The 25,833-nt window shown below is 34.6% G+C and overlaps 1 protein-coding gene across 1 annotated transcript; it reads left to right on the top strand.

Annotated features, from left to right (window-relative positions):
- The first annotated feature begins 18,200 nt into the window (after positions 1–18,200).
- LOC139364141 (olfactory receptor 4K13-like) lies at positions 18,201–19,142 on the top strand. The gene has a single exon (XM_071099445.1). The coding sequence runs from the start codon at positions 18,201–18,203 to the stop codon at positions 19,140–19,142; it is 942 nt and encodes a 313-aa protein (XP_070955546.1).
- Positions 19,143–25,833: the final 6,691 nt, after the last annotated feature.

A 25,833-nucleotide genomic window follows, 5' to 3' on the forward strand; every position in this document is an offset into this window, starting at 1 on the left:
ATTTCTTTATTTTACTCATTTATGGTATGCTACAATTTCCAACCTTCTCATATATTATGGTAATAATTGCTTGTGTAATTATACATTAATATCTGCTTTGTCTTAGCCTATGAATTCTTTAGATCTCTAGTATCTAGCACAGATATTAATATATAGTAGTTCATACATATTGAATAAAGAAAAGATGAAATAACCATATTCTAGAATAATAGTATTCAATTTAATCTACTACTATGGAGAACATGTATTCTTACTGTGAGATGTGATGTGTTAAAAAGATTAGAAGTACACAAGGCAACGGTGCTCGTATACTTCAATAATGGAACTACAGGGATTAGAGCTCTGCAACTAAATCCAAAGAGAATTAAATACATAATAAATTTAAAGCAAGTGGGAGAAGAAATACTGCAATTTAGAATACTTGCTATTACAAATTATACTGGACTCTTTGTTGCATAGTAAAAGCAACAACAAGAAACTTCACAGTCATACATTATAGAGCACCCCATATTAAGGAAATTTCAATAATTTAAAAGGTAAAATATGCATCCACTGGTAGATAAGATTATATTCTAGTTGATAAAATACTGCGTAAGATTTTTGTATCTGTCAATATAGCACGCTCAGGATCCTAAAACTTTTTAGTTACAAAACATATATGTTTGCTAAAATTATTTAAAACATCTTTTAAATCACTTAAAGCTATTGAAAAAAATTAAAGTAAATCATACCTGAGGCCCAGTATAAAACTTGAATTTCATTCCAGGAAGGTAAAGCAGCACTGAACCATTGCCTTCTCTGAGGACATCTACAGATCCATTGCCTAGAGCTTCTACAAATAGAAGTTTGAAATTGGGAAAGCACTGTGCATTGGACTTTGGGCTGAACAGGGAGGAAAATAGATTGGAGGCAATGCTGAGGGCTCAGACTCTGAAAAAAAACTGTAAGAAAGCCACCCTACCAAAAGCAGACTTCAAGAAAAAAAGTCTGTCTCAAGCCTTGATTCATGAAGATTAAAGTAAATGCTTTTCTAAGAAGGGTATGGCAGAAGTAAAGACAAATCCTCACGAAAATAAAGTACCTTCATAGAGATTGATCTTTGAGCCTCAGTCACATAACTCAAGAATCTAACTTGGAGTGACCTTAGCCAGATAACAGAATGGCAACCCACTCATATCCTCCCATAATAAGAATTCTGAACCCATTCACAGAAAAAAAGTCTCTTAGAAGGAACTTTTGGATTCAGGCAGAAGGTTGTGTAACACCAATAGATCCCAAAACCTAGGATGGCCATTTTGAGGGAGTAGACCCACATCCAGGTGGCAGACCTGCTAATCATTTTCCTGGGTTTAAACCTGGAAATGGTCACATTTTCTGAAGGGATTGGCTACAGCCCCAAATGACTTTAAGCCCACAACCAAAACTATCTGCCAAAGGGGCCAGAAGGAATCACAAGCACTAGTGTGCCTCAGTGGATAGGCTCTTATCACTGAAATCAGTGTCAGCAGTAGACCTGAAGGTTAATCTGTAACTCAGTTCTAGTCCCATTAGTGCTGGTCCTAGCATAGTGCAATTCACACAAAGACCCAGAGGGAGGCACACTATATTGAACCACTGGGATAGACAAGCTTGCTGGCTTCTGTCCCACAGCAAACACTAAAGGGGATGTAGGATTCCGGTACCTCTCTGCTACAGCCTGGGAATGCCCTCCCACAGACATACACTCTGGACCACCAGGGTGGGTTTGCTTGCCTCTGTCCAACAGTGGATTCTTCAGGAGCCTTGGCTTGTCTTCAGCCTTTCTCTGTGGCAGCCAAAGAGCTGCCCCACCTGTGACACAGTCATCTGAGCTATTGGTACAGATAGCTTTTAACCCACAACAGGTCCTGAAGGGGCCCTGTCCCAGCTTCACTTTTGTTTTTTTTTTTTTTTTTTTTTTTTTGCCATAGTCAGACAACTATGCTACCTGTGCAGGGAATTACTGCGAGACACACCTATCTCAGCCATTTGGACAGGTTTACTGGCTTCCCATCCACAGAAGATCCTGAAGGGGCCTTTTCTTGGCCTTGGGCCTTTTCTTGGCCTTAGCCCTTTTCTGCTGCAGCACCAGAATTATTCTGCTTGTGCAGATAACTCGTGGGAGACATACCTGGGCAGGTTTGCCAGCCTCCATGCCACAGAAGCTTCAGAAAGAACCATGAATGCCAGTTCCAGCCCCTCTCAACTGTACTATGCAAGCAATACTGCCCACATAGGGCACTTCTGAGAATCTTGCCCATTGCTTTTACTGGATTGGGTTTGCCAACAACAGTCTCACAGCAGATTCTGAATTACCCTGAAGGTTAGTTTTAGCCCCTCCCAGCTGTGGTCTGTGAGTTCTACTCAGTCAAGGTCCTGCCAAGAGATACACCAAGCTGAGACCCTGAGCTTGCCAGCCTCTTCCTTCAATGGGTCCTCAAACATCCCTAGATCTTAGTCCCGGTTCCTCTTGTCTGTAGACGAATAACACCTCTGCCTGCCTGGAGACTTGGAGAGAGGAAAGTTCAATAGTGTTTTGCAGTTTTATGCCCTGACTTTGATCACACTGTGAATCTTCAAAGAGCGCTATAAATTGATTTCATTTATTCTTAACTTCAGTCTGAGAGCAGGCCTGTAACTCCCGGGGAGACATGGCTGTCTGTAACTATAAAGAAAGGTTTAAAGATCTCAGTCTCAACTCTAGGCTTGAAACAATCCTGTGTTTATTTACAGCTCATTGTAGCCATGGTTCTGAGTAGTATGGCCAACCCAGAGACTCATCAAATGATATAGTGAAAGGCCTCTCAGAAACTTGGAGAAGGCCAAACCTGTCAGCATTCCAGGTAACAGGCCTACTGTTTGAGAATCAAGAAGGAAATCCTCACCTTAGCTCTGACTCTTCATGGGATTCCAGCCTGGGCAACACCAGCCACTATGACCTTGTGGTTTCTAAGCCTGAAACAGCTGAAGTCATTGCAGTGCTGACAATGACTTCAACAGTCACAGGCTTAGGAACCACAGCAGTCTTCTCAATATTCCTGAACATGCCTACTGTAGAAAGGCAATCACAGAAAAGTAAGACTGCAAAGACTGCAATACATTCCTATGTCATCCAATGCACAGACATTGAAACATGACCACAAGGACAAAGAACAACCAGGGAAACTGACATCACTGGCATAAAATAAGATGCAAACTGCTGACCCTAAAGAGATGGAGGTCTATAATCTGCCTGACAAATAACTCAAACTACCTGTTTTTAAGGAAACTCAGTTAAAGAAAATTCAGAGACAGATTTAAAATTTTTCAGAGAAATTTAACATGGAGATTAAAATGATAATAAAAAAATCAGACAGTAACTTTGGAGCTGAGAAATACAAGGAATGAAATAAAAAATGCAATTGAAAGCATCAGTAGCAAAAATAGGTCAAGCAGAAAAAAGAATCAGTGAGTTAGGAAGACAGGCTATTTTAAAATATACAATCTGAGAAGAAAAAACAAAACAGAATTAAAAGGAAAAAAGAAAGATTGTAGGATTTATGGGACAACAGTAAAAGAGCAGATATTTGGGTTATTGGGTTTTAGAAGGGAGTAGAAAAAGACAAAGCGTTAGAAAACTTATTTAAAAAATAACAGAAAACTTACCAAACCTAGAGAAAGATGTAAATACTCAGGCACAAAAGACACCAAGTCAGATGCAATCCCAATAATAGTATCAAAAGATATAGTATAATTAAACTGTATAAGATGAAAGATAAAGAGGGGATCCTGAAAGAAACAAGAGAAAAGAAGCAAATAACATACAAGAAAGTTCCAATATGCCTGAAAGCACGCTTCTCAAAACAAAAACAAAAAAAGTCCTATAGGCAAAGAGGAGTTGGGATGATATATATAAATACTAAAGAAAAAAGTCTAGCAGCCAAGAATACTGTAACTTGCAAAGCAATACTTGAGTGTTGAAGGCTACCTAAAGATTTTCCCAGACAAATGAAAGCTGAAAGAGTTTATTACTACCAGACCTATCTTACAAATGCTAAAAGGAACTCTTCAAAATGAAAGACAAGGAAACTACTAAGTAATATAAAAAAACCTGAAGGTATAAAACTCACTGATAAAAATAAATATACAGTTAAACTCAATATATTTGAATAATCTAATCAAGCTGTATAAATTACCTATATATTTAGCACGACCATTAAAAAATAGAACTCTCAGGAGGCTGAATGCAAGGGTTGCTTGAACTCAGGATTTTGAGGCTTTGACAAGCTATCATTATGCCACTGCACTCCATCCTGGACAACAGAATAAGACCTCATCTTATGAAAAAGTAATTCACAAGTTCTGAAATTGAATCAGTAATAAAAAAATCTACCAATCAGAAAAAGCCCTGGAACAGATGGTTTCGCAGCCAAATTCTACCAGTTTTAAAAAGAATAGCTAGTGCCATTCCTACTGAAATTATTCCAAAATATCAAAAAGAAGAGACTCCTCCCTAACTTAATCTATGAGGCCAGCATTATTACAAATCCTGGCAGAGACACAACAAAGAAAGAAAATTTCAGGCCAACATCCTTGATGAACATAGATACACAAATCGTCAACAAAATATGAGGAAATCAAATCTAGTGGAATATCTAAAAGCTAATACACCACAATCAAGTAGGTTTCATTCCTGCAATGCAAGGCTGGCTCAACATATGCAGATCAATAAATGTGATTCATCACATAAACAGAACTAAAAACAAAACCCACATGATCATATCAACAGACATGGGAAAAGATTTTGATAAAATTCAACATCCTTTCATGTTGAAAAAAAAATGCAACAAAAAAGCCATCAAAGAAACATACCTCAAAATAATAAGAGCCATATATGCAAACTGACAGTCAACACCATATTTAATGGGAAAAAGCTGGAAGCATTCTTTCTGAGAAATGGAACAAGATAAGAATGCTCACTCTCACCACTTATATTCAACATAGTACTCGAAGTCCTAGTCAGAGTAATCAGGCAAGAGAGAGAGAAATAAATATAGCAAAAAAGAAAGTCAAATTATTTCTCCTCATAAATAATATGATTCTATATCTAGAAAACCTGCAGAATCTCTGCCTAAAGACTTCTAGATCTCAAAATCAGCTTCAGTAAAGTTTCAGGATACAAAATTAATGTACAAAAATTATTAGTATTTCTATACACCAATAATGTCCAAACTGAGACCCCAATCAAGAATGCAGTTTCATTCACAGCAGCCACAAAAATAATAAAATACCTAGAAATATGGCTAACCAGGGAGGTGAAAGATCTCTGCAATGAGAATTACAAAATATTGCTGAAATATATCAGAGATGACACAAATGGAAAGAAATTCTATGCTCATAGATTAGAAGAATCAATATCATTAAAATAGCCATTAAATAGCTGCCCAAAGCAATTTACAGATTATTTATTATTTCTATCAAACTATCAATTTTGTGTTTCACAGAATTAGAAAAAAAAAAGTATTCTACAATTCAAATGAAACCCCAAAAGAAGCCCAAATAGCTAAATCAATTCTGATCAAAAAGAACAAAGCAAGAGGCATCACACTACCCAACTACAAGCTATATATGAGGCTGCAGTAAACAAAACAGCATGGTACTTTTACAAAAACAGACACATGGGTCAATGAAAGATAATAGAGACCCCGAAAATAAAGCCACACTCTTACAACCATCTGATCATCGACAAAGTTGACAATAACATGCAATGGAAAAAAGACTATGTATTCAATAAATGGTGTTGTAATAATTGGCTAGCCATATGCAGTAGAATGAAACTGGATCTCTTCCTTTCATCTTATATAAAAAATCAACTCAATGTGGATTAAAGACTTAAATGTAAGACCAAAAACTATGAAAACCCTAGAAACAAACATAGGACATACCATTCAGGACTTAGGCATTGGCAAAAATTTTATGAATAGGTCTCTGAAATTAATGGTAACAAAAACAAATCAGACCTAATTACTTCTGGACAGCAAAAGAAACAATTGACAGCATAAACAGACATCCTACAGAATGGGAGAAAATATTTGTAAACTATGCATCTGATAAAATTCTTATATCCAGAATCCATAATGAACTTAAACAAGTAAACAAGAAAAAAACCAACCTTATTAAAAAGTGTCCAAAAGACAAGAACAGATACTTCTCAAAACAAGACACATATGTGGCCAACAAACATATGAAAAAATGTTCCACATCACTAGTCATTAGAGAAATAAAAATCAAAACCATAATGAAATACCATATCTCACAAAAGTCAGAATGGCTATTACAAAAAAAAAATAAATTTAAAATAGCAGATATTGGTGAGGTTGCAGAGAAAAGGGAACTCTTATACACTGCTGGTGAGAATATAAATTATTTCAGCCACTGTGGAATGCAGTTTAAAGATTTCTCAAAGAACTTAAAACAAAAGTACCATTTGACCCAGCAATCTCATTACTAGGGTATACCATCCAAATGAATATAGAGAATTCTACCAAAAAGACACGCCAGTTTGTATATTCATTGAAGCACTGTTCACAATAGCAAAGACATGGAATCAACCTAGATGCCCATTAGCAGTGGACTGAATTAAAAAAGAAAAAGTGGTACATATACACTATGGAATATAATGCAGCCATAAAAAGAATGAAATCTTGTCCTTTGCAGCAACATGGATGTAGCTGGAGGCCATTACCTAAGTGAACTAATACAGAAAGAGAAAACCAAATACTGCACATTCTCATTTATAAGTGGAAGATAAACAGTGAGTACACATGGACATAAAGAGGGAAACTATAAATACTGGAGCCTACTTGATAGTGTAAGGTGGGAAGAGAATGAGGGTCAAAAAACTACCTATTGGATACTCCACTCACTACCTGCGTGATGAAATCATTTGTACACCAAATCCCAGTGACAAGCAATTCACTTATGTTACAAATCTGCACATGTACCCACTAAGCCTAAAATAAAAGTTGAAAAAAATAAAAATATACAGGTATTTTTCTCTAATTACAAGTATATTAGATTAGAAAAATAGAAATAATAATATCTGCAATAATCTGTTAGGGATATGCAATGTATAAAGGTGTAAATTTTGACATCAAAAATTTTTAATATGGAAGGAAGAGGAATTAGCACATACAGTTTTTTTTTAATGTGATCAAAGTTATCTGTTTAAAATAACCTGTAAATGATAGGTCCAATAGAGCCATGATTATTGGTCAACACTTACAACTTGGATTCAGATATGTTATACCTTCAGATAGCACCTTCAGATAGCACCTGCATATACCTTCAGATAGCACCCTGTAAATGTAGAATGCAAGCCTATGCCCACTGTATATATCTTCCCATGAAGACAAGTCATTATCTCATCTAGAAAAAAATGGGTAATATCATCAACTTGTCCCAGTGCCTGGTTATTCTGTTTACAAGATGGTACCAGATTAGGGGGTTCAGGTTGGTTTTGTTGATGACATTTATTGCACCATAGCAAGCGTCACCTTGGTGACTAAGAAGCCAGGCAGTGGGTCCATACACAACCTCCTTTTCTACTATTATGACTACTTCAATATTAGTGAGTAGTTTAAATCAACTGGATGAGCCATTATGTCATCTTATTTCATGCCTTTTTTGATGCTCTCTAGTGAATATATAATATCAAATAATCAAGTTTTTTTGTAGATAGCTGTGTTTCTATAGTCAACGTAAGTTCCATAATCAGATGTTTCATCCTTATTAGAACAGAGTGAAATCTAGGAACTGATTTAAAATTCATATATTTCCAGTTATGCTACAGATGCTATGGTTCAAGCTACATGACCTTAGGAATCTATATTGTTATTCTTCTATTATGGTTTGCCAAAACCTACAAATGCTGTATTTTTCCAGCACAGACAATTGTAGTGCCATAGACTTTACCTGGATATGTGGTTCAAGTAGTATGACTACTTGATACTAGATGTAGTATACACACTGTATACTAGATGTGCTAATATTCCTTTCTTATGTTGGACTCCACCAAAAACTAGAAGTCTGTATGTCAATAAAAAATGAGTCAAAGCAATCACCCCAAGTGTAGCCTAGAACTTAAAGTATAATAATAATAATAAAAAAAGAATCCTGTAAGTGTTGGAATATAGTGCCTCCAGAACTGAAATAGGATCACCAGACAATATGCAATCTCCTTAAAAGTTTAGTGATTAAAGTACAAGGTGCAATATTTGTCCTTTACTTTTAAGGTGCTCTTTCTTCATGACAATAACAAATAAAAACCCTAAAATCTTCACTGAAATATTAGAATTGCCTTCTTAAATAATGAGTATTTGTCCTCACACTTGATCTTCACGGTGAACAAATGTTCGAAGAGAAAATATTTTTCTAATGTTCCATCTTAGGAATATTGAAAGTTTCACTTGCATGCTCTTTGGGTAACTCTACCTCGCAGATGTCTGGTCAGAATTATATTTGTTTCTGTCAGTCTGATGGTGATCAACTAGACTATAGTGTTATAAATAAATTAGACGAAGGTTTGTTTTCCTTGTGAAACCAATTGATAGAACATTACTTCGCTGTTGGTATGGCAGCTTTACAAAATCAGGAAGCACAAACCTTCCTGTTTATTTATTGCTTTAGATTAATATTCTGACCTCAATGTCACAAACTATCTGTAGAAGCTCTACATGTCACATTTACATTCTAGACATAAAGAAAAACTAAAAGGATGTGTACCATCGTGAGCTCATTTTTCTTCCAATGCATTGTTTTCATTTTTTTAGCTTTGCTCTGTGTTATACAGAGGGCTATTAAGAATGCATTTCCAAGTTTCTATGTCACCTATATTCCTGATAGTCACAAATAGAAGTGATAGGTAGATTAATGGAGAGTCATTGGTAAATTAATAGGAAGGGATACAGACGCCTACTTCACCCCTCAACCTCTCACTGCACCCAGCACATTGCCAAGTTCATGGCTCCTGCTCTCCTAGTAGAAAAAGCAGTCATATTTCTATCTTTTTCTTTCAGTCTGTTACCCAGGCTAGAGTGCAATGCAATAATAATAGGGAAGTTTAGTACCCCACTTTGGACAATGGCTAAATCATTCAGACAGAAAATCAATAAGAAAACATTAGGGTTGAGCTATACCTTAAAGAAAATATAGAATAGTCTATGTGTCTCAGAGACTCGTCAGAAATGCCCAGCATGTGCTCAGTCATACCCTAAATGGAGGCCGCTGCCCACTGTTACACAAGTGACAATAGGGCAAGTGACCTCCACCGGCTGGTAAGTGGACTACATCGGGCTGCTGCCAAAGTTGCAAGGGTATATAACAACAACAGAATATACAGCAACAGAATATTCATTTTTCTCAAGCATGCCCAGAACATTATCCAAGATAGATGATATGTTAGGCCACAAAATAAGTCTGAAAAAAATCTTTAAATTTTGAAATCATATTAAGTATCTTTTTCTAACACAATATTATAAATCTAGAAATCAATAATAGGATGAATTTCAGAAAATTCACAAATATATGGAATATAAACCACAAGCTTATAAACAGACAAAAGGTCAAAGAAGTAATAAAATGGAAATTTTAAAGAAATCTTGAAACAAATAAAAATTGAAAAATATAAAATGTACAGGAAAAGCAGTTCTAAGAGGGAAGAATGTAGCAATAAACACATCAAAAAAGAAAAAAGATCGCAAATAAACAACGTAATGTTACATCTTGAGGAACTAGAGTAAGAACAACAAACTAAGCCAAAATTTACTGGAAGGAAGGAAATAACAAATAACAGACTAGCTATAAATAAACCAGAGACTAGAAAACAATAGAAAAGTTCAACAGAATGAAAGGCGGGTTTTTTTTGAAAATACAAACAAATCTGGCAAATCTTTTCACTTAGCTAAATGAGAACAATGAAGGACAGAGTCAAATAAATAAAAAGGAGAATGAACATCACATCTGGTACCACGGAAGTACAAAAGATTATGAGACCATTACGGACAATTACTTGCCATCAAATTGGAAAACCCAGAAAAATAGATAAATTCCAAGATGCACACCACCTATCAACATTGAATCATGAAAAAACAGAAAACGTGAAAAAATCAGTAAAGAATAAGGGGATTGAGTCAGTAATAAAAAGTTTCTGATCAGAGAAAAGTCCAGAACTTGATTGTTTAATTGCTAAGTTTTATCAAATACTTACAGAACTAATATCAATCCCTTTCAAACACATCCAAAAATTAAAGAAAAAGGAATACTTCCAAACTATTTTTCTGTTTGTTTGCTTGTTTAGACAGAGTTTCGCTCTTGTTGCCCAGGCTGACTGGAGTGCAACGGCGCGATCTCGGCTCACTGCAACCTCCGCCTCCCGGGTTCAAGAGATTCTTCCCCATCAGCCTCCCGAGTAGCTGGGATTACAGGCGCCTGCCACCACGCCCAGGTAATTTTTGTGTTTTTAGTAGCGACGGGTTTCACCATACTGGCCAGGCTGAACTTGAATTCGTGACTTCAGGTGATCTGCCCACCTTAGCTTCCCAAAGTGCTGGGATTACAGGTGTGAGCCACTGTGCGCGGTCCCAAATTCTTTTTTTTTTTTTTTTTTTGAGACAGAGTTTCGCTCTTGTCGCCCAGGCTGGAGTGCAATGGTGTGATCTCGGCTCACTGCAACCTCCGCCTCCCCAGTTCAAGAGATTCTCCTGCCTCAGCCTCTTGAGTAGCTGGAACTACAGGCCATGCCACCATGCCCAGCTAATTTTTGTATTTTTAGTAGAGATAGGGTTTCACTATATTGGCCAGAATGGTCTTGATCTCTTGACCTCATGATCCGCCTACCTCAGCCTCACGAAGTGCTGAGATGACAGGTGTCAGCCACCGTGCCCCAGCCCGCAAACTCATTTTATAAGGCCACCATTACTCTGACACCAAAGCTAGATAGGGATACTGAAATAAAATTATAGGCCAATATTCCTTGGAAGGATCAATATCGTTAATATTGCCATACTGCGCAAAGAAATCTACAGATTTAAAACTATTCCTATCAAACTAGCAATGTCGTTTTTCACAGAATTAGAAAAAAAACTATTTTAAAATCCATAAGAGATTTTAATAGAGGCCAAGTAGCCAAACCAATCATCAGTAAAAGGAATAAAATCCTAGGCATCACATTACCTGAATTCACACTACACTATAAGTCTACAGTAACAAGGACATCATGATAATGGTACATAAACAGACACATAGACCAATGAAACAGAATAGAGAACCCAGAAATAAAGTTGCACACCTACAACCATCTGATCGTTGACAAAGTCAACAAAAATAAGCCATGATGTAAGAATTCCCTATTCAAAAAATGGTGCTTGGATTACTGGCTGGGCATATGCAGAAGAATGAAACTGAACCCCTATCTTTCACTATATACAAAATGTAACTCAAAAAGATGTAAAATAAGACCTCAAACTTTAAGAATCATAGAAGAAAACCTGGGAAACAGCATTCTGGACATTGGCCTTGGAAAAGAATTTATGGCTAAGTCCTCAAAATCAATTGCAACAAACACAAAAATTGGCAAGTAGAACTTCATTGAAGTAAACAGCCCTGCACAGCAAAAGAAACTATCAATGTAAACAGACAACCTACAGAATGGGAGAAAATAATTTCAAACTATGCATCCAAAAAGTGTAATATCCAGAATCTGTAAGAAACAACGCAACAAACAAAAAACAAATAATTCCATTAAAAAGTAAACAAAAAACACGAATAGACACTTCTCAAAAGAAGACATAAAGTGGCCAAGAAACAAATGAAACAGTGTTCAACAGCGGTAATCATCAGAGAAATGTAAATCAAAACTGCAATGAGATGCCATCTCACACCAGCCAGAATGACTCTTACATTAAAAAGTCACAAAATAAAAGATGCTGGTGAGGCTGCAGAGAAAAGAGAAAGCTTGTAAGCTGTTGGTGAGAATGTAAATTAGTGCAACCACTGTGAAAACCAGTTTGGAGATTTCTCAAAGAACTTAAAGCAGAACTACCATTTGACTCATTACTGGGTATCTCATTACTGGGTATATATCTAATCTCATTACTGGGTATATATCTAAAAGAAAATAAATCATTCTGCTAAGAAGACACATACACGTGCACGTTCATTGCAGCACCATTCACAATAGCAAAGACATGGAACCAACCTAGGCACCCATTAATGGTGGACTGAATAAAGAAAATGTGGTACATATACATCATGGAATACTAGACAGCCATAAAAAGAATGAAATTATGTAATTTGCAACAACATGAATGTAGGTGAAGGCCATTATCCTAAGCAAAGCAATTCAGGAACAGAAAACTAAACACCATATGTTTTCACTTGTAAGTGAGAGTTAACCTTTGGTTACTCATTGACATAAAGATGGGACCAATAGACAATGCAGACTACTAGAGGTGGAAAGGAGAGAGAAAGGAAGATAAGAATTGAAAAACTGTGAGGTATCATACTCACTACCTGGGTGATGGGATCAATTGTACCCCAAATCTCAACATTACATAATATACTCACGTAACAAACCTGCACATTTGTAACAAATCTGTACCTCATGAATCTAAATAAAAATTGAAAAATACGAAAAGTAAAATACAGGCCAATATTCCTGATAAACATTGATGCACACATTCTTAATAAAATATTTGCAAATCAAATTCAATAACATATTAAAAAGATCATTCACCGTGATCACATGGAATATATCCCAGTGATGCAAGGATGATTCAACATATGCAAATAAATAAATAAATATGGTACCCCACATTAAGAATGAAGGACAAAAACCATATGATCATCTTAATAGATGCAGAAAAGGTATTTGACAAAATGTATCATCTTTGTATGCTAAAAAATTCTCTCAACATCTTTCCAACTATAATAACACTGCATTGTATGTTTCAAAATTGCTAAGAGTAGATTTTAAATGTTTTCATCACAAAAAATAAGTATACTAGGTGACAGATTTGGTAATTATCCTGATTTAATCAATTTACATTGTAAACATGCATTAAAATACTCCCGCCCCATAAATATACACATTTATTGGTTGTCAACTATCAATAATTTTTAAAATGTTTAAAATCTCTCCATGAATTAAATAAAAAAGGAATGTATATTAACATAATAGAGGCCATATGTGACAAACTCACAGCTAACATTATAATCAATGATGAAAGTTGAAAATTTTTCCTCTAAGATTGGGAACAAGACAAGGATGCCCATTCTAGCCATTTAGGACTGAAAATCTGAGCCTGAGCAACTGGCAAGGAAAAAAAATATAAAAGGTATCTTAATCAGAAAAACAAGTTAAATTGTCTCTGTTTGTAGATGACATAATCTTGTATGTGCCCTAAAGGGAGCAATAAGATAGATAGATAGATAGATAGATAGATAGATAGATAGATAGATAGATAGATAGACATCTGTATGTGTTGTGTGTGTGTGTGTTTCTCATATATAACTGTAAAGATTCAATGACAAAACTATTAGAGCTAATAAACAAATTCATTAATCTTGCAGGATACAAAATTGACACACAAGAATCAGTGGCTTTTCTATACACTAATAATGTAATACACTAATAATGTAAAAATATATCAAGAGAATAGTTCTATTTACAATAGCTACAAAAATACTTAGGAATGAATTTAATCAGAGGTAATATATCTGCACAGTGAACATTATAAACATTGATAAAAGAAATTGAAGAAGACAGATAAATGAAAAGATATCTTGTGTTAAAGGATTGGAAAAATTAATATGTTAGAACATTTTACAATCCAAAGGGATGTATAGATTCAATGTAATCACCATCAAATTTGAAATAAACACTTTTCACAGAAATAGAAAAAACACTATAAAATTTATATGAATCCGGAAAGAACCTGAATAGCCAAAGCAATCTTGAACAAATGGAACAACACTGGAAGTATTAGCATACTTGATTTTAAAATATATTACAAAGCTATAGTTATCAAAACAGCATGGTACTGGCATGAAAACAAACACATAGACAAATGGAATAGAATAAAGAGCCAGAAATAAATCCACACATTTCTGGTAAATTGATTTTTGACAAAGGTTTCAAGAACACACAACAGGGGAAGGAAAACCTCTTCAGTAAATGCTGCTGGAATGACAGGACATCCAAATGCAGAAAAAATGAAATTCTACACTCATTTCATACTGTATGCAAAAATCAACTCAATTTAAAAACTTAAACATAAGAGCTGAAGTTATAAAATATCTTGAAGAAAATGCAGGAGAAAATCTTCATGATATTGATCTGGGCAACAATTTCTTGGATATGACCCTAAACACACATGCAACAAAAGCAAAAATACATAAATGGATTGCATCAAAATAAGAAGCTTCCACACAGCCAAGGAAACAAGTAACACAATAAAAAGACAACCTACAAAATGGGAGAAAATATTTGCAAAGTATATACCTAATAAGGATTTAACATCCAAAATATGTAAGAATCTCACATAGCTCAATAGCAAGAAAACACATAATTGTTTAAAAAATTAGCAGAGGTCTTGAATAAGCATTTTTCAAAAGAACACATATAAATGGTCAAAAGGAATATGAAAAATGCTCCACATAACTCATCAATCATCCAGGAAATTCAAATTAAAATCACAAGATACCACCTCATGCTTGATGGAATGCCTATTATCAAAAAGATGAAAGTTAACAAGTATTAGCCAGGTTGTGAAGAAAAGGGAACCCTTATATGCTGTTGGGGATTTAAGTTGTTTCAGTCATATGGAAAACACTATGGAGGTTCCACAAATGTTAAAACTAGAACTACCATATGATCCAGCAATCTTATTACTGGGCATACATCCAAAGGATATGAAATAAGTATGTCAAAGACATGTATGCACTCCCATGTTTATTGCAGAATTATTTGCAGCATCAGAGATACAGAAACAACCTAAATGTCTATCAAGTGATGAATGGATAAAGAAAATGTGGTATATATGCACAGCAAAACAATATTCAGGCTTAGAAAAGAAGGAAATCCTGTAATTTGTAACAACATCTATGACCCTGAAAGACATTAAGTTAAGTGAAACAAGCCAGGCACAGAAAGACAAATATCACATGATCTCATTTATATGTGGAATTTAAAATTTTAACTCATAGAAACAGAAAGTAGAATGGTGGTTACCAGAGACTGGGTTGTGGGATCATTTGGGAGATTTTGGTCAAAGAGCACAAAGTTTCAGTTACATAGAAGGAATAAGTTCAAGAGCTCCACTGTACATTATGGTGACTATAGTTAACAACAATATATTGTATTCTTGAAAATTTATAAGTGAGTAAATTTTATGTGTTCTCACCACACCCCAAACATGATAATTATATGAGGTAATAAATATGTTGATTAGCTTGATTTAGCCATTCCACAGTGTATACATACATCAAAATATATGCACATAATAAATGCATATATTTTATTTGTTGATATAAAATAAGATTACTAATCCAGAATACATATTAATATTTTGCATGAATAGAACAGTTATCAATGTTTATTGTGGAAAATAATTTCAGCAATAGTATGCATGACCATCACACAAAAATCTCATAATTCATCTCTAATTCTCTTTCTATACCCTCCTGAGTACTGATGGTTGCCTTTAAAATGTCACCAATTTGAGAGGTAAAATACAGTGTTACATTTTCCATAATGGCATAAGGGATGTTTTAATAATCCCCATTGATTGTGTACTGCCAGTCTCTGAGGAATGTAATACCAATCAAATTAGTTTTCTCCTTTATGCCTTTTTGCAAAGAGTACATTTAAATACTCTGTCTTTCAAACCCAGAGCAGAAAATAAAATCACTAGATGGTGAAGATTAAGTATCCAGGATTTCATAATGGTGTTACTTCTTAAATGCAAGTGTAAACTGGTGGGTTACATAATCTTGATATATTGATTACTCTACATACATAATATGCCTATAACACTATTTGCATTTACAGTATTATATAGGACCATAAGTAATAAAACACAAATTCCAAAATCATAACTAAAGAAAGGGCTAAAAAGGGAAAATTTAACTGGAAAGAATTATATTTTATTGCAGTTTATAAAAAGGAAAACTTGTAATTTTGTTTTTGGAGTTAAGAAAATAATCTAGCAATCCAGGCCAAATAAGACATTCTTAGAGAACGAGGGTCTTAGTATGATTAAATTTTTTGGCTTCACTGATCATATTGAATTTTATTCTTTCAATTATTGCATAATACGAAGAAATTCACATAGTTGCTTAGGGGTGGAAATATTTTTAAAGAGGGATAAATAACAGGACTGCAAGGATAAAATGCCTCATCCTTAGTATCATTCCATCTATGATAGAAGATCATAGGATGTTACCATTCATGTTATATTGATGCTATAATTAGACTTGTTAAACTTTTGAGGAGGAACATCTGAGGAAATTTAATATTCCTAGGAAGACAGTCTAAAAATAGCCATATATTTAAGCACTCATTAGCTAAAAATTCATGGAGAAATTGAGTAGTTTGAGACTGTCTTTGCAGGTCCATGTGCTCCTGCAAATCTACAGATTTGAATACTCTGAAGAAACAGAAGAGATTTAGAGGCCGCAGCTGAACATGATTTCAGACTACAAGCATGATGACGAACAAATCAAGAACTTCATTATGGTTAGTTGGATACACTGTATTTTTTAAAATTTTAGCTATGTGATTTAAAGGTTAAAATATATTTTAAATAACCACATATATCTAATTTTATTCCTTCATAAGGTCTGCATATAGCACTCTGTCGACGAGAAAAATTATCCAAAAGAATTGGATAATACAGCTACAGCAAGCCTAAAGTGAAGCTCTAAACTAAATGGGTTAACATAGATTATATGCTGACCTGTTTAAATGTAAGTATTTATTTTTTTTAAATTCAATTAGCTTAGCGGAGTCAACCTCAGTCAGTGACTCTATATCTATGGCTTATATCCATCCTGAAAAAAGTGAAGGTTAAATGAACCTTAGAAAAAATCACTGGTAGGAAACAAAGATCCAAAGAGAATAGTTACTTTCTAAATATACTGTTCAAGTAATATGTCTATATTTTCTTGTTGGTGTCGTTTGCTTTAACAGATGTTAAGGATTCCCCTCACTCTTTACTCCTCTTTGAGGGAGTAAAGCTGAACAAGACTAAAGGGGTCAACTTCACTACATCCTACCCTTAATGACAGTGATCTTGGAATTTCTATGTACCCATTGCATGTGAAAATATGTATATTAAACAGGAATATCAGATGTAAATGGTCTTTTGGTTCAATTTTGTGACAATTACATAAGAACAGACAGATGGAATATACTTATCTTGTCAGCTACTTAAAATGAAGAATTAGGCAATATGCAGAATGATCCTCTATAGTTTTGAGAGACAATCTGGGTTGTACAAGTCTAAAAGCTTCATTTGCCCTTGACATTTGAGTTTAATCTCAATTAACAATATAACTGTCTCAACATTCGAGTTTATATCAACAATATGGACATGGTAATTAACTAGTGTTTTGTAATTTCCTTAAGGGAAGCATAATGTACATTTTGTTATACAAGCAATATTTTTTAATGTGACATAGTACTCAGACTTTTTAATGCATACTGAGAAGGTGACAAGTGTGTCTGCGTGTTTCCTGAGAGCTACAATAAGATAAAATTCTACTCCCATGATGCCTTTCAAAAGTCTTTCTCATAACTCTAACAAACTGTGTTCATTCATAGTCTAATCTGGAGCAGAAAGTGAAGGGGCACTAAGTTTACACAAATCTCCTGCTGACCTTGCCTTACATTAACTGAGAGAAATTTGATCTGATCAGCTCCATATCCACCACAGTTTCCACTGGCTTTGTGGCCCTGTGAAGTATCTCAAACTAAAAAATATCAAGGAATGTATATGAAACAGTCACATTGCCAAAAGGATTGACTCTCTGAGTAAATAACAATAAAATGCATAAAATGATTAGGTTCACTGTCTGGTTAGTCTCTGTGATTTTATGTTTTCCTTTCTTTTAGACAACTGTGACAAACTTGTGCAAATGAATAAATGGATACCCTCAATAACAGCTCAAGTGTTTCTGAGTTCATCCTGCTGGGGCTTTCTAGTTCTCAAGAAATCCAAATACTCTTCTTTGCAATATTCCTTCATATGTATGTAGCCATCGTAGTGGGAAACCTCCTCATTGTGATCACTGTGATATTTGATAGCCATCTTCACTCCCCCATGTATTTCCTTCTGGCAAATTTATCATTTTTTGACTTATGTTTTTCCTCTGTGGTGACTCCCAAAGTGATTGCAGACTTCCTTAGAAAACGTAAGGCCATCTCCTTGTGGGGTTGCATGACCCAAATGTTTTTTATGCACTTCTTTGGGGGTGGAGAAATGTCTCTCCTGATAGCTATGGCCATCGACAGGTATGTTGCCATATGCAAACCCTTGCACTACAAGACCATCATGAACCGCAGAGTGCTCACTGTGTTTCTGTTATTCTCATGGACAACTGGCTTCATACATACCACAAGCCAAATGGCTTTTACTGTGGGTTTACCTTTCTGTGGTCCCAATGTTGTGGACAGCATTTTCTGTGACCTCCCCCTGGTCATCAAGCTTGCCTGCACTGAGACCTATACTCTGGAGCTCTTGGTGATTGCAGACAGTGGGTTGCTGTCCGTGTTCTGCTTTATTCTGCTGCTCATTTCCTACATCATCATGTTGGTCACCATCTGGCAGCACTCCTCCAGTGCATCCTCCAAGGCTGTGTCCACACTATCTGCTCACATCACTGTAGTAACTCTGTTTTTTGGTCCAGCTATCTTCATCTATGCTTTTCCATTCAATAGTTTTTCTGTAGATAAGTTTCTTTCTGTGTTTTATTCCATAATCACCCCATTCCTTAATCCAATTATTTATACTCTGAGGAATCAGGAAATGAAGGCAGCCATTAAGAGACTAAACAAACAACATATTGGTTCTTGGCTGAATCCTTAAGTATTGTTTGTTAATATCTGATTTTGTGTGTGTGTGTTTTCTGCTATCTGGGAGTGTAAGTCCTAAATATCTATTCAAATAATTTAAAGAAAAATATTAAATAATATCAATTTTATCCCTTCCAAAATCCTGGAATTATTAAGACTTTTTAAATTTAAGATTTCTAATGGAAAATGTTTGTAACGCATATATAATGCCTAAAGCAACATGCATTTGTTATACTCCTCCTTGTCTTCGAATCTTCAAAATATATAAACATAATGTCTTCTTGTAAAAATGTTATAATGTTCCAGTGAATTAAGATGTAAAATAAGAAACTAGTAAGAAAACACACAAGATGGTATTTAATATAAATTTTTAGTTGTTAAGTTTTTTTAACCTAAAGTATGTGAAAAATGTCTATAAATATGTGTCTGTCTTATGAAGGCTTCTCCATGGAGTCAGAAATTGAATTAGGATTTTCAGAATATTCTTTTTACTCTGTGTTCGCAATAGGCTAATAATCCTTACTAGACTATAAACATTTGTTCAGAAATAAAAAATTCAAACATTTCTTTGGGTACCCAAATAGTTTTGTAAGAATTGGACATCAATTGAAATATTCAAACCGGCTGGGCACGGTGGCTCACGGCTATAATCCCAGAACTTTGGGAGGCTGAGGTGGGCGGATCACGAGGTCAGGCGATCCAGACCATCCTGGCTAACATGGTGAAACCTCATCTCTACTAAAAACACAAAAAAATTAGCCAGGCGTGGTGTCGAGCGCCTGTAGTCCCAGCTACTCAGGAGGCTGAGGCAGGAGAATGGCATGAACCAGGGAGGCGGAGCTTGCAGTGAGCTGAGATCCCTGGGCAACAGAGCAAAGAGCAAGACTCTGTCTCAAAAGAAAAAACCAAAAAAAAAAAAAAAAAAAAAAAAAAAAAAGAAAAAGAAATATTAAAACCATGTGCGTGTTATTATAGTTTCCTATACCAAACAACATGGATTTATCAGTGTTTTTTAGACGGAGTTTTGCTCTGTTGCCCAGGTTGGAGTGCAGTGGCACGATCTAAGCTCAGTACAACCTCTGCCTCCCAGGTTCAAGAAACTCTCCTGCCTCAGCCTCCCAAGTAGCTGGGACTACAGGCACGCTGACCACCATGCCCGGCTAATTTCTGTAGTTTTAGTAGAGCCGGGGTTTCACTATGTTAGCCAGGCTGGTCTCAAACTCCCGACCTCATGATCTGCCTGCCTCAGCCTCCCAAAGTGCTGGGATTACAGGTGTGAACCACCATGCCCAGCCTGTGAAACAATCTTTTTTACATTTACTAAGTACCATACTCTTTTCCAAGCATTACATTCTACATTGTTAATGATATATATTTGGTCCCTGCCTTAGAGAGAAATAACAAGGTTGTGGGGAGGTATTTATGTTAGGCATGGTGGTCTTAGAAAACCCCTCTAAGGAGGGGACAGTTAAGCCAAGGCATTAAGAAAGCTTCAGAAATAGTCATTTGTGAAGGGAAAGAGCATTCCAGCAGAAGAACCAGTCTAGATAGGTATTGTGGAGAGACAAAGGCTTATACAAGGTAGGCTTCATGAAAGAGGTTGATAAATTAAAGGGAGCAAGGTCGAGGCTGAGATTTTATAGAAGGGATGACAACAGAACACACAAGCCCAGTGTCTTTTTAAAAAACAAGACCATGTGTTTTAAAAATTACAGTTTTATTCTGGAAAATTCTATGTACTCCAAGTTCACCAATTGGCTTAGATAATCAACTCTGGGCATACAATTTGTATGCATGCTGTCTTTATAACTTTTGTATTTAAAAATCCTTTCTTTTTCTAAAAACACCTCCTCAAATAGTAATGCAATGCTAAACTGTAGCATATATAACCTTGCACAGGATTTTTAAAAAGATTTTATTTTTTATGCAATTCTCATTGGCTGCTAATGGCTTGGTGGGGTACTAAATTTAAAAAAAAAAAAAGAATATACAGGCTTAGTCAAAATGAGTCAGAAATCCACCAGCAATGTCTGCTGTGAATTTTGGAAATGAATGTAGCACCACCTTTATCATATGTTTACTGTCCTCTCTATATAATCTTTTCAAGAAAGTTATAATTGTGGAAAATCATGGAGGGGTTACATATAAAACCGATACAGAAAACATTTATTCTAGCAATAAGCTTATCTCTAATCATGTATTGTTAGTTAACCTTTATAATTTTGCTACTCAATTACATTGTTGTACCATAAAGTTATACTAGAGTCACCTTCCATGATCTTTCTCTAATACTGTTGGGTTATTATGAAGTTCTACATAATTATAAAGGATTTAATGAAATTCTAAAATTTCTTAATGGTAGATTGCTAAACTCTTCTGATTTATTGACTACATTAACCAATAAAGGTCATTAAGAATAGTGAAAGTCTTACCACCACTCTTTCTCTCTCTATAGTCCAATATTTAGAAAAGGAGATTATCTATGTTAAGAATTAGTCAATGTTCTATGAATTTCTCCATGAACCTTGCTCAGTGTAGACTTTGTTTATTTTGATTTACTTTAGTAAAAACATTTAATCATCACATTAATTATAAATGTTCAGATTCATGTAATCAAATGAAAATAATTTAAATTGCTTTAAGTGTCATCTATGATGGTTTTATTTTCTAAACATGAGTTTGCCCAAAAACACCCAAACTATGAGTTAGGACTTCCAAAGAAAGCCCATTCTAGAGAAAGTTCAAAGGGCTGATGTACTTGATGAATTCACTGTCTGCTTAAACAATGAGATAATTAGTCCTTGCTCTGACCTCTAGGGGAAGCAGGTATGTTTGTTTTAATAATTCCTTCTGGTGTTTACCACCAGCCTTCATCTTATGTATCTATTTCCTGTCTCCTTCTTTTTTACAAATCTGAAAATTATTGCCATGAAATTTTACTGGAAGCAAAAAGGATAATCAATGTATATTCAGAATTTCACTATTTCTACATGTCTTTGAAGAAGCCACTAGTCAGCCAAACCTGGCAGGTTTAAATAGCAGTGCTGATAACAAATTATAATATATACATTGATTAAAAATAAAATATTTTATGTAAAACATAACTAAATGAAAATCATATTATTCTGATCATGAGGGAAATAGTAATATGTAATTTTGGTCAACTAGCATCTGAAAATGTGTATCTAGTTCTTCTGCTTCAGTTCTACAAATTGAACTTATGTTTTTAAAATATAAACTTGGATTAGTTTAATTCACAGGGGACAAAAGAGAAAATAATTTATAATATGGTAAAGTAATGAAACTTATGTTATTCCTTTGCTAAATTTAGCATCTGTGATTAGTCTGACATTTAATCTAATAATGACATTAAAAAGTAAAAAAAAAAAAACAGATTTTGGTGAGGTTGTGGAGAAAAAGGAAATGCTTATACATTGTTGATGAGAATATAAATTAGTTCAGCCACTATGGAAAGCAGTTTGGATATTTCTCAAATACCTTAGAATAAAACTACCATTCACTCAGCATTCTCATTACTGGATATATACACAAAAGAAAATAAATTGTTTTACTAAAAATATATGCATTCGCATTTAATCACAGCACTATTCACAACAGCAAAGACGTTCAATCAACCTAGGTGCCTGCTAACAGTGGACCAGAAAAAGAAAATATGGCTCATATACACCATGGAATAGTATGCAGCCATAAGAAAGAATGAAATCATATCCTTTGCAACAACATGCATGTAGCTGGAAGCCATTATCCTAAGTGAATTAATGTGGGAACAGAAAACCATATACTGCGTGTTCTCACTTATAAGTGGGAGCTAAGTACTGAGTACACATAGATGGAAACAATAGACTCGGGGAGGGGAATAATAGACACTGGAGACTTATAGAGGGAGGATGATGGGCAAAGAGTAAAGGTTGAGAAACTACCTATTGTGTAGTATGCTAACTACCTAGGTGATAAGATCATCTGTACCCCAAAGATCAACAACACACAATTTATCCATGTAATAAATCTGCACATGTACCTCCTGGAACCAAAATAAAAGTTGAAGAAAAAGAAAATGAGAATCACTGAGTTATTTTAATATTTAATTTGCTTACTTATATTTTAATTTTCATAGTTTGAGTATTTGTTTTAATTCAGAAAATATTTAGGGATAGTCTATGACTATATCACCCTGAATGCAGCTGATCTTGGAAGCTAAGCAAGGTCAGGCCTGGTTAGTACTTGGATGGGAGAAAACAGTTATGAATGACCAAATGAGATAAATGATTAAATCAATTGATTCTTTTTTATTTCCCTTTATTCTCCACTTGTATTCTTGACTGAACACATATAACCTCTTAGTTAATGAAATTGTCTAGCCGTACTGCTAATATATTCACTTTCTATAATTTTGTCACCCAAGTACTATCTCTTATTTTCTAAACCCACTGGCACTTTTTAACCTACATTTACAAGGGTTCTTTTTCTATTTTATTAACTTGATAAATATATCAGAACAATGTTTTCTTGCACTTTCTTAAACTTATGTTTTCTTGCACTAACAATTATAATGTTGAGAATATTTCTATTGAATATACAAGTGTATTATAATATTTATAGTGGTTATTTTGGCAGCAAATGTAATTTTTTGCTTTCCAAAAATTTTTCTTGGTGATAAGTGAACATTATCCATAGATTAATCCATATATGGCTTAACACTTTCATGAAAAGGAAACATAACAAAAACTCACCACCAACAGAAGCCATGCCGCCCTTATTCTTATAAAAATAACTGTCAGTTATATCTTTCCACATATGCCAACTACTATTTTAGTGCTTTTGTAGAAATGTATTATTTGTTACCAAACATATACCCACAGTACTGGACATCCTATTCTTTTTATTCTTAAATAAGGAACCAGTTAAAAGAAGTGTAGTAATTCTTCATCTTTTAGCCTACTGAAAGGCATTGAAAGAGCTAGGCCCTCCAGTCACAAGCCATTCATCCCATTCTCAGACTGGGATGAAAATGCTAGAGAGTTACTGCTAGAGAGAAATCAAATGCTATTTGATTCAATTTAATTCAGTTATTTTTTATTCCTTTTTAGTAAACTGTTAATCGTATAACATTTACTACACAAAAATTAAAATTTTTTATTTGAAGTTTAACTGTGCCTTAAGAAGATCTGTTTCCTTTTGCTTTCTTTAACTTATTTTTAGCACTGATTTTAAAATGAACATTTTAAAAAATATTTAATCTTTGGCTATGTACACAAATTGTCATTATGAATGATTTTATCCATAACAATGTATTTTAATCCATTTAAATATAGACTTAGCTGGATATTTTAATAAATATGCTTACAAAAATTCAAAAAAGCCTGAACAGTAATAAATACAATTTTATGGTATTAATTTTCTTATTTTACATATTAAACCAAAAAAATTACTTTTGTGAGACTCCTCAAGAATTTCTCCTGTTAGTATTTGGAGATTAAAGCTTGCATAATTTTGAAAAACAATTTCATACCTACTATGCAGATTCAATTACTGCCTGAAAGCAGATGCTAAAGATGATAACCCTAATATTTTATAAGTCGACTACACAGTTGTACCAATTATATTTAATAGAGAAAAATAATTCCATCGGTGCTAAGTCTTCTTTATCATTCTTCCAAAGTGAAGTTCTGTGGTCCATATTGGTTTGGGTAACTTTATAGTTACCAGAAAATGAGGTAATTCTAAAGAATAGAATTTCATTAATTAACATGCATAGTACCTGTATGTCTACGATTCAATACACAAATATATTTCATATATGTTACCCTTTAGAGCCTCCTACCAATCTGTGAGGTTAAAGATTGGGTATTATTTTATTTTTACAGAAAAAATATATGTTCAAAAGAGTTAGGAGTATATTTCCCTATTAAATGCTGAGGCCAGGGCTAGAATTTAAATGTTGACATTTCAGGTTTTCCTTTTAACTTAGATATATAAGCCAAATAATGTATTCTGAATATTTGATGAGGTACTAAGCCATGAAACTGAAATATAGGTAGATTTTCTTATCTTCTGTATGCTCCAAAACTAGAACGAGGTATAAATATGTGCATTTGCATCTGTGCGTATATGTCTCTTTTCTCTCTCCGTCCCTCCTTCCCTTCCTCCCTCCCTCCCTCTCTCTCTCTCTCTCTCTGTGAGTGTATGTATGTGATATTTATTAATAATTGTTATAAAAATAAAAAAGAAGGGAAAGGAAGCTGGGATTAAATTTCTGAATCAAATCTAAACGTAAGATATTAGATTGGTGCAAAACCGCAATTACTTTTGCACTAACCTAGTAGAAGTGAGCTGAAAGTGTCAGCTCAATGTGTGAATACATACAGAGTACAAATGTCAAAGAGGTAAGAGCCAGTAAAATTGTCAAGAGGCAATTGCATGTGTGTGAAATATCAGAGGAAAGCACTGGGTACAAGGAAGATACGCATTTAAAAGCAAGGAAACACAAACTTATAAAAGATTGTTGGTTGCTCAGAGACTACCTACACACAGATTGCAAAGTGACAAGAAAGAAAGCACTCCAGCCAGGAGCTGAGCAACAAGAGATTCAGGAAAATAAGCAAGAGGTCTGCACAGTAAAGGTTAGGAGTTTTCTACAGTAACCAAACTATGACACAAAATACTACGCTAAAAGAAAAATATAC

Source organism: Macaca nemestrina, chromosome 7 (assembly GCF_043159975.1).
Source record: "Macaca nemestrina isolate mMacNem1 chromosome 7, mMacNem.hap1, whole genome shotgun sequence".
NCBI lineage: Eukaryota > Metazoa > Chordata > Mammalia > Primates > Cercopithecidae > Macaca > Macaca nemestrina.

Coding starts and splice junctions, on each gene's coding strand:
- LOC139364141 (XM_071099445.1), top strand. CDS start 18,201: ATGGATACCCTCAATAACAGCTCAAGTGTTTCTGAGTTCATCCTGCTG.